Source organism: Leuciscus leuciscus (genome assembly GCF_965113295.1).
Source record: "Leuciscus leuciscus genome assembly, chromosome: 2".
NCBI lineage: Eukaryota > Metazoa > Chordata > Actinopteri > Cypriniformes > Leuciscidae > Leuciscus > Leuciscus leuciscus.
This window is the reverse complement of record NC_138726.1, coordinates 38,767,594-38,778,095: the sequence shown is the minus strand read 5'-3', so window position 1 is coordinate 38,778,095 and position 10,502 is coordinate 38,767,594. Positions and strand designations below refer to the sequence as shown.

The 10,502-nt window shown below is 37.7% G+C and overlaps 2 protein-coding genes across 2 annotated transcripts in view; both read right to left on the bottom strand.

Annotated features, from left to right (window-relative positions):
• Positions 1–845: 845 nt before the first annotated feature.
• rxfp3.3a1 (relaxin family peptide receptor 3.3a1) lies at positions 846–5,434 on the bottom strand. Its single transcript, XM_082162281.1, has one exon. The coding sequence runs from the start codon at positions 4,739–4,741 to the stop codon at positions 3,719–3,721; it is 1,023 nt and encodes a 340-aa protein (XP_082018407.1). The 5' UTR covers positions 4,742–5,434; the 3' UTR covers positions 846–3,718.
• A 758-nt stretch (positions 5,435–6,192) lies between these two features.
• Positions 6,193–10,502, bottom strand: part of pias1a (protein inhibitor of activated STAT, 1a) — a 46,507-nt gene continuing 42,197 nt past the window's right edge. The window contains exons 11-14 of the mRNA XM_082162269.1: positions 9,715–9,901; positions 9,448–9,587; positions 9,293–9,333; positions 6,193–9,134 (exon numbers count right to left, since the gene is read on the bottom strand). Of these exons, the coding sequence (XP_082018395.1) occupies positions 8,853–9,134; positions 9,293–9,333; positions 9,448–9,587; positions 9,715–9,901 (650 nt within the window). The 3' untranslated portion in view covers positions 6,193–8,852. The remainder of the gene's footprint in view (positions 9,135–9,292; positions 9,334–9,447; positions 9,588–9,714; positions 9,902–10,502) is intronic.

Here is a 10,502-nt window from a genome sequence, read left to right as displayed (position 1 = left end):
TTTCTTGAGTACACTGTTAACCCTTGGTGTAATTTCCAGGGTAAATATATGTAAAATAGCTAGTGTTTTGCTGTAATATAGGGGAACAGTATTTTACTGTAAAAAGCCTGGTAAGGTCTAACATTGTATTATGTTAAGTAGGGAAGTGAGATGGTACAGCACCAATACATAATGATTTTACATCAGAAGAGAGATTACCACCAGATATCTCTCAGTAGACAGGGGCTTTGGATGGGATCAAGAGGGCAAGTTCACAAGGTTTAGTGAAGTGCTTAAATGATCTTCTTGTCTGAAACAGTCTTATAAACAAGCATGACATATGAATGCTGGCCATAGTTATTGTAGCTCAACTGATTGAACCTGGTCATGGGTTCAATTCCCAGGTAACACACACACACTGATAAAATATACCCTAACTAAGGTTTATGAAATCCTCTTCACTATAGACGGTGAGAAAGGATCCATTGTGTGTTCATTCTGCAACATCAAACAGATCTTTCGTTTGCCTATATGCAAATAAAGTTCAAGCTTAATTAGTCCCTTAATTGTTTGAAATCATTTCCTGATATATCATATTTCCATACAACACAACGGATGTTGAAAATATGATTGGATTTTGAAAGCCTGTTCAAACTATTCTATAAAACTTTTATAGAATTTATTATGAGTCTCTTCGAAGTCTCACTAGAAAGAGCAAAACAAAACACAGACATGATCAAATGTATTTCATTTAAAAAGGTCAAACAATCAGGCCTAATAATAATAATAAGAAATTACAACAACAGAGATAATAACTGTGCAAAAATACAAGCAAGTCAATTACAATACATGTATAGTACTGTACATTTACTTCTACTTTTTGTATCATTGCTGAATAAGTCCAGAGGCAGACAGCAATATTACTGAAATGCTGTGGGCAGAATACAAGAGGGCAAATTAAATTTTAAATGTGGGTGAAATTCTTATCATAATGGGAATATGTTGATATGATGATGTGCATTAAGAAGTGACTAACATAACTCCTAACTCACTCGGTAATAGGAAACCATGTATCCACAGGAAATCCTGTTAACAGTGGGGATCTGATTATATCAGCACACTCAGCGGGAGACCAAAGTGAGTTTTGTAATATTGACAAACATCCATAGGCAAACTAGTAGATTTGCATCCACAGCACAGCAGTGTAAATCCTGGATGAAACAAAGAGCCGTTTAACAGAAAGGGGAGGTAGTCCATATATACCATCACATGTGACCACATCACATCAAAATACAAGGAAGGATTGTTTTAGTAGCAGCAGCACTGGTCAAAACAAATAGGCTACTTTGAATAGACACACAGTGTGTACACAAACAGGACCTTCAATGACATTTCAAATAGTATTCAAATGACATTTAAGTGCACAGATAAAATGAGAGCAGAAGAGTTATAAGAGCCATAATAACTGTGCCACTGCTTTGTTTTTAAAGGATACTTTTGGTTAGTCTTCGATGGGAAATGATATGCATCCAAAAAATATTGACTGCTGCCCAGACTGTTCCTCACAGTCCGTTGCCCTCTCTGCAGTCTGAACACGGGAGTGTGACGCATCATAACCAACAGAACATCGTCAAGAGCATCACTTCTGTGCCGGGTGTCCATTAAAAGGCTCCTGTGCGAGTGTGACGGTAAACAGCAGCAGATGTACTGTCTTTTCAGATCTTCCAAATTGCCTGCAAATGACCATCATTAGCTTACTATGTAAGTGATTTAAAGCCACCACATTTAACAAGACGTTAAGCATTCTCATCAGTTATGAACCTGATCGCCCATTTCAGGGTAATTAACTGCATGCCGCAGAGCTGTCATTTCTACAGGATACAAAAACATGTTCTGAAGAAATTTATATGGCCTTGCTCGACTAAATGAAACACATTTCTGCTTATTTTTGCCTAATGAATTCCAGAATGCTCTGATTGAGATGGTGATTTTTCACCATTTTTCATTGGAGCTTGTCTGTCAGTATTGCTAATTGAGAATGAGACAAAACTGGATATGGAAAGCACTGCAAGAGGGAACTGTAGAGAGAGTGTGTTGTCATTCAGAATGTGTGAGGGAGAGAAAATAAAGTTGACAAATGGTTGGCAACTTAACTTAGCCTTTTGGTTAACCAGGTGGTGTGGCCGTCCATCCTTATTAAGTTCTCTAAAAATATGAAATGAATTGTATATTTGGTAATATCACTAATGTAAAATGCTGAGAATGTGTATTTACATTTTTTTTTTATAATTCTAAATGGCTTATGATGAAAATAGGTACATATGGGAGACTGATGCTAGTTTTCGTTACAATGTTTATTCTGATTAATATTTCTCTGCAGGCTATTCAATTTCACAGTTCGTTGCCCAATAGCGGGGCAAGTTGTCACAATGGAACTGGCCATTAAACAGCCTATTATAGGCATCTCAGCTAAATTTAAACAGTAAAATATATATACAATAATTAATTGAATTGCAAAAATGGCAAAGGTAACATCCTATAATATCAAACCAAAATTTTGACCAACAAATATTGTAATTAATATGCTGTGTAAACTTGGGTAACACATTATTTTACAGTGTCATTGTTACACGTTACATGTAGTTACTGTAGTAATAACTATAAATTATGCAAAATTACATGCATCTAACCCTAAACCAAACCCCCAATCCAAACCCTATAGTAATTACATTATTATTACACAGTACTTAAATGCATAATTACACTGTAACACGGACACCTTAAACTAAAGTGTAACCTAAATGTACATGTACAAGATGTGACATCTTGCCCTGGCCTGACATTTATGCAAAATACTCCTGAAAACACAGTTCAGCCTTTCGGTTTAAATCTAGTGTCAGTGTGTCTATTTATTTCACTTGTTACCCAACAACTTATATAGCAAAATATGACATTGGAATTTTGAAATTTACACACACAAAAAAAGGTGTATGAAACCAACATACAAAAACACTGATAGGGAAAACACATTTGTGTAACTGGAGTTTTGACTCAAAGGCTAATACTGAGGAGTAATCCTCCCCGACAACATCCCGTGTCTCATAGGTTATATTCTGTGTATATAGTCATATATATATACCAAGTCATATTTTAATGTATTTTATAAATTAAACATGTTTTAATTTAACATTCAAAAAACAATATAGGCTATAGCCTACACAATTACCCCTGGAATTGAGAACTAAAGTGCACAATAATGTATTAATTAAAAAAAAACTTCCATGGAAAAGAAATAATGAGCATATCAGCCATTGAAGTATAGTGCATTGAAAGGTAGGCTATTGCCACTAAATTTAATTTAGCTGCGTTTTTTTAAATTGTTGGTTTTAACTGTAATGTAACATTTTATATCGAGAATTAGCCTATTTGACAACAATGTTCCACAACAATACAAAGACATTCACACAATTCAATTGATGTACACCAAGCGCATGAGGCAGTTCACCCAAAAATAACAATTCTGTCCTTATTTACTCACCCTCATGTTGCCACAAACCTGTGAACTGACATCTCCTTTTGATCTCCACTGAAGGAATAAAGTCAAAAATGCTTGAAAAACATGAGGGTGAGCTTAAATAACGACCGAAAGTTACATTTTGGGTCAAATAACTCTTTAGGACTATACACATTTGTTCCACAGGATAGAGTCGCGGGAGACGCGCGTGCACTTCTTTAATTCTCAGACGCGGAGAAACAGGTCCTTTAGTTTTTTCCTGAACTCTCTGCGCATCAGACAGTAAATAAGTGGATTTAAACAGCTGTTTGCGTGCGCCAGGCACACAGTCACCGGAAACACATAGGTATGAACGATATAGTACGACTTATCCCAGTGCACCACGTTGAATTTCACCAGCACGCCCCAAAACGTTATGGCATGATTGGGCATCCAGCAGAGGAAGAACGACAAGACTACTATGGTGACGGACTTTGTGACTTCGTGCGTTCTTCGCTTCGAGTTGCTCACCATGCTCCGCTGTCGGATGAGCCTCAATAGCAGCAGGTAACTGATGGAGACTATTCCCATTGGCAAAATAAAAGCGATTAGTATTTTCTGGAGATGATAGACTGCCAACCAATACTGTCCCTCGGGGAACCGCAACAAACAAAGTTTTTCTCCGGCCACGTTAGTGACTGTGGAGAAAATGGATGTTGGCGCGGTGGCGACGGTTGCCAGGGTCCAGAGGACGACGCTGACCCACCTGATGGAGCAGCTGGTCCGTCTAGTGCTGTCCTTCAGAGCCGAAGCCACTGACCAGTAGCGTGTGATGCTCATCGCGGTCAGGAAGAAGACGCTCGCGTACATGTTCATCACGGTCACCGAGAGGATGATCTTACACATGGCGTCTCCAAACGGCCAGCTGAAGTCCAGCGCCGTGTCCACGGCCCAGAAAGGCAAAGTCAACACAAACTGAAAATCGGTCACGGCCAAATTGAGGATGAAAAAGTTTATTTTGGACGTGCGTCTGTCTTGTTTCACGCGAATAAAGAAGAAGACCAGCAAGTTGCCAATCAAACCTACGACGCAAACCACCGAGTAGGTGATGGAGATCAAGCACCTCAACACCGGACTCCCATCGGCGCTCACATCTATGTCTTCCAAGCTTTTAAAGCGCTCCCGATCACTGATGGATCTGTTGATTACACTACTCTGATTACTGTCTCCCATTGAATACAGCGATTTCACAACTTCAGTGTTGCCCATGACGACAGATAATGTAGGCTACTTCTATACACTAGATTCATATATACTTATCTATAAGCAGAAGGGCTTTGGTTATGCCTATTATTTAGTCACATTGATTACTTAGTTTTAGGCTTTTTAACTGCTAACTGACAATACATCACTGATCCTACCCTACCATACAAACAAGTTCAATGTGCAAAAACTATGAGCACAATGCGGCGGCGCCCAAGAATTTATCTCGGGCGCTTCTTTAATGTTCCCGCCCATCGAGAGCAGTGATTCGTCTTCCTGTTTGATTGACAGGACGATGCGGAGTAAAGGCACACACAACCTTGTTCCGCTTTTGCTGTCTAATTTTTTTATGCTCAATCCTTTATAAAATAGCATATATTAATGGAAGAAAAAAAAAAGAAGAGTTTATACAGAGATGAGGTTTATTAAACCGGCTTTGTGTGGAGTTGCAAGGGAACAGGTGGATCTTGTCTTCTTGGTAAGTTTTCACTGCCATCTGCTGTTCACATGTAAATTTACACCATTTTCTCACGGTTTCTTACTACCACTTCAAGGCTTTGGTTTAGATGTTTCAAGGGACACTTCACCCCAAAAAATAAAAATGTTGTCATCATCATCAAAATAAGATATTTTAATGCATGTTGGTAACCAGACAGTTGATGGTAGCCATTGACTTGCATAGGACTTTTTTTCCTACTATGGAAAGTCAATATCTTCTTTTGTGTTCAACAGAAGAGAGACACTTCATTCAGTTTTGGATCAACTTGAGGGTGAGTAAGTGATGACAGAATTTTTTTGTGTGTGTGTGAACTATTCCATTAAGTTGGGATCTGATATGACAGTTGAATGAGAGGATTCATATGAATCTATGATTTGTTCTAAAGGATTTAAAGGCAGGAAATATTTAAAATGTGGCACTTGAGACACCATGGGTTATTAGAATGAGTAGTGAATAGAAGGTTAAAATTGTGAGAAACCATCTATTATGTTAATTTTATAGGTTTTAAGAGTTGGTTGGTTAGCCTCATGTGTGGGTTTTATCACTCAAAAAAAGACAACCAAATTGATACATTTCATATAATCTTAAATCTGCCTTGGGCCTGTGTGAATTGAAAATGTGCAATTTTGTTGCCCCAGATACAGTTTCTGAAATATGAACAGGCATCTGGTTAGTTCTCAATTTAGAATCTTCACCTTTTCACAGATTGATCCAGGCTTGTCTGACCTTTATACTGAACAGTATGCCATTCAACTCAAATGGCTTATGCCCATCTTGCAGCGCAAGTTACTTTTCAGTGAGCAAGTTAAAGTAGCGGAGCTATTCAGCTCTAATGTAAAGGAGTGAATTCCAAATTCTTAAAATGTACCAAAAGAAATGTAAATTCTTATACACATCATGCATCTCATTCTCAGCCAGCTCTTTTTTTTTTTCTTTTTCATCAAGACAAAAGCCAAAGTTAGCTCAATGCATTTTATTACATCTAAATGTCTCTACATAAACATGTAACATTCAATAGGTAAACAATTTCTTTCAATGCATGTAATAAATATTTTTTTTACTTAGTACTTTATACAAACTGACATTGGTCTACTGTACAATATGTCTTCCACATCTTAAAAATCTTTTTTTTCTTTTTCATAAAACATGCCACAGACACAGAGTGGATGAAATTTAAGGCAGTGAGCATAGATGTCTGCTTACTGAACTGGAAAATAAAATAAACTTGGACTTTGACACCAAGCCCACTCATAACACAATTCTGCATCTAAAATATATAAATTAGTTCGTTGTGAAGTTGAGGATTCAACTTTAACACATAAATGCACATCACTGGAACATCCAAATTTGCACAATGTTTGCCTTACATCAAAAACAAAAACATGCACACACGCTTTCATACACACATTCATACACACACAACTTATCCCTTTACCAAAATGAACAAATTAATAAAAACTATTCTGTTTGTCACTGAACCTTTCTTCTATACCCTTGGTAGCAAACCTTGTCAAATACATGATGTCATGTGAGACAGACACATTGAAACAAAGGACAAAAACGGTCCAGATTTACTTGTTAAAATATGGTCAATCATTAACACTGCTAGAGATCTAACAAGTAGTCAATTTGGTAACAAGGATTTTGCCATAACAGCATATGTATTTTTGTCGCTGTCATTTTTATCTCGTTAATTACTTAAACAACTACATTTCAAACCGATCTAAGAGTCAAGAGACAAATCGACTGATAAACATCTAATACTTTCAGAAGAAATGTATGTTAAAAGGAGGTTTAGAGGGCAAAGGAAACAGAGTGAGACTCAGTTTATCAAATAATGCAAGACGCAATAGCTAGATTCTTTCACAGGCAATTACCCCAGTCCCAAACCCAATTAGGCTTTAAAAAGAGGTCTGGTCAACACACTGAGAGCCACACCAGCAAACACACAGACACACGGACGTGCACACACACACCTTAGCCTGTTTGATGTAAGTACAAATAAAAAAGATCTGAACTTCCTAATTTAACTTTTATTTTTCCAAAACGTTTTCTTTTTGAAAACACTATTTTTTCCAATCTTCGTTCTAATTTTCTCAAATATTGTTTGAACAAAAAACTTTTGCAATTAATTTCCTCTGTTAATCCCAGGCAGCACTTGAAAGGACATCCATCGGTTACTCAATAGGATTATTCATTTAGAAACTTTAAGTCTGTAGATAAGAGCTCCAAATCTGGTGGGTGCCATGAGGAACATTTGAATACAGGCGAACTGAAGTACAAGAAATAACAGGTCCAGTCGTTCACATGCAAAAAAACACTCATACAAGGCACACGTGACAAAACGGTAGAAGAAATGATGAGTGGCTTTAGGACTTCCCACACAGTACCAAGCACAGATGACCTAATAGACAAATGAACAGAGACCTCAGTCACTGTTCAATGTTGAAACAAAGTTAACAAGTTAAGGATGCACGGCAACATCAAAGACACCGTCACCTCACCATCTACGCCACTGCTGAACCTCCCAACAAATCATTCCTTCTGAAAAATGTTAAAAGAGAGGGACGGAAGGACCGAAGAAAGAATGAGAGAACAATCAAGCATGGTAGCCACAAAGAGAGAGTAAATCTTTACTTTCTACACAAGGTATACGTTTAAGTTCACTGAACTCACAAGCTCTCACTCTAAAAACTTCAACACTAAAAAGTGTTCTTTTGGCATCGAGCAAGAAAAAATATGGATGTAAAACTGTTAGAGAATTACATTGTTTTAAAAACAGTCATGAATTACATTTCACATAAGAATCATGAGGTCAGATATTGGCAATCTGTAACAATGCTTTTACTTCCAGTTGTTAATCTGAAGGTGAAGGAATGCTTTTTAACGGCCCACCAACATAAAGGGATAGTTGACCCAAAAATTTAGTTTTAGTCATAATTTACTCACCTTCATGTCGTTCCAAACCTGTATGACTTTCTTTCTTCAGTAGAACACAAAATATATTTTTACGAATGTTTCAGTGGGGTCAAAAACAACACTGGAGCCCACTGACTTTCATTGTATGGAGAAAAAAAAAAGTGATGACAGAAGTGTCATTTTTAGGTGAACTATCCCTTTAAAAGCATTATATAAAATAATTCTGCATGTATTGGGGAAATGTGATTGGCAAAGACATGTCAAGTTTTGCTGGGAAGAGAGAAGAACCAAGGGTCCGGCAGACGGTCTGATCGCAGCCATTGTGCCCTGTGAAATCAGACTAAATATAGACAATCACAGAATATGATGGGGAAAGGACATAAAAAGTGTTCATATTATGTTAAAGGGGTAAAGCTGAAGCTGTGAAGGGAAAAATAGCGTCAGTTTCCAAGGAGCTAAAACCCAAAGTAACTTAGCAAGCCGTGTTGGGCGAAAACTCTTTCAAGTTTACATATACATTAGATAGCTAGATAGATAAGTATATACAAAAGTAAAACAAAAAATATATTTGTTCTCTGTACACGGCAACGATTATCATCGTTTACAAAAACACCCTTTAGTCATCCTGCATGTCCCGTTTTCTTCCCAATGTTTGGAAGTCTCTTCAGTCAGTTTCCCATACGAGGGTTCGGTCCTGGGTCAGTCTAACGAGATGACGTCTGGGACGGATCCGTATATGGCAGACATGGGGGCCGATTCGGAGTTGGGGTGTGGGGCAGGTGGATGTCCGAGGCTTTCCCGTAGGCTGCTGGAGGACACCAGGCTGCTGCCGTTGACGTTAATGGGAGGGAGGTTGCTGCTTACAGGGGTGGAGGGAGGGTCCAGGAAGAGCTGGGACGAGCCGTACGGGAGGAAACGACTCAGGAGGAGGTCGTGATCTTCCGATGCAGATGCAGCCGCTGCCATCACCATGTTGTAGTGCTGGAAAGACACAGCAGAAAAACAAAACAAAAAAAAGAGTCAGGTAAAGAGAAACCATTCACTAGATTAGCAGTATATATTATACTGCTAATCTATTTCCTATTAATAGCTATTAATAGTCCATCACAGCGGGCTGATAAATGTTTGAATTGTGTTACCTGATGATTCTCCCCTTGTAAAAAAGGGAAAAAGTTGAGATCTGTAAGAAGTAACAGGGAGAAATCAGTATATTGAAGTTTAAATGAAACATTGATGTTTAAATGAGCACATTTCCCAAATTAAACATTTCTCTAAATATGTTTGTGTGTTGTACCTGACAGGTCAGTGGGCGTAGAGTAGTAGTGGCGGTAGTCCTGAATAAGGGGAGGAGGTGGAGGAATGTAATTGGTGTCCACCTGAGGCATGCTGGGAGTTCGGCTTAAAGGAGATGCTTGTCTGTGGAGATTCAACACCCTATAAATACACACCAACAAACAAGTTAGCTTGAGAAAAGTGTAGCACAAATGACCCTTTGCCATTATTTGTGCATATTCAAAGAGTTGAAAAGAATTTGACATGTTTTACTGAAATTATAATTTACCCATTATCCATCTGAGGAGAAAGGCTAGACAGCGAGGGGCAGCTTTTCTTTTGAGGGGGTTCTTCATCTTCCTCTTCTTCAGACGAGCTGTCAAGAGTCAAATCAATCACCTCCACTTTTTTGCTGTTGCCACCACTGTTGCCGTTTGTATGAGAGTTTTGCTCCGACACTGTCGTACGACACCCACCTGATTACATATGCACACACAGCGGGGTTGTAAACAAAATAGTTTCAGGGTGAAGGTTAATGTCACATTCATCATTTTTCCACCATCTAACAGATCAGAGATATTAATTTCACAAGCCCCATTTACACCTGGTAATAACATGAATCATCACAGATGAACGGTGCCAGCAATAGGTGTACATGGGGTCCTAAAGTTTTTTTTTTTTTTTATACTATTGTTCAAAACTTTGAGGTGGGTATGATTTTTTTTAATGTTTCTAAATCATTCTAATATGCTGATTTGTGCTCAAGAAATATTTCTTATTATTATCAATGTTAAAACATTTGTGCTGCTTAATATTTTTGTATAAATGTGATAATTTGTTTCAGGATTCACTGACAAATAGAAAGTTCAAGATTTTCTGTAACAATGTAAATGTCTTTATTGTCACTAAACGTCTTTTGATCAATGTAATGCGTGTATGTATAGATAAGAGTTATATATACATTGAAAAAAATATATAAACTCAACACTTTTGTTTTTGCCACCATTTTTCATGAGCTGAACTCAAAGATTTAAGACTTTTTCTATGTACACAAAAGGCCTATTTCTCTCAAATATT

Excerpts from the sequence above, each read along its gene's own strand:
- rxfp3.3a1 (XM_082162281.1), bottom strand. The coding sequence starts at position 4,741 with ATGGGCAACACTGAAGTTGTGAAATCGCTGTATTCAATGGGAGACAGT.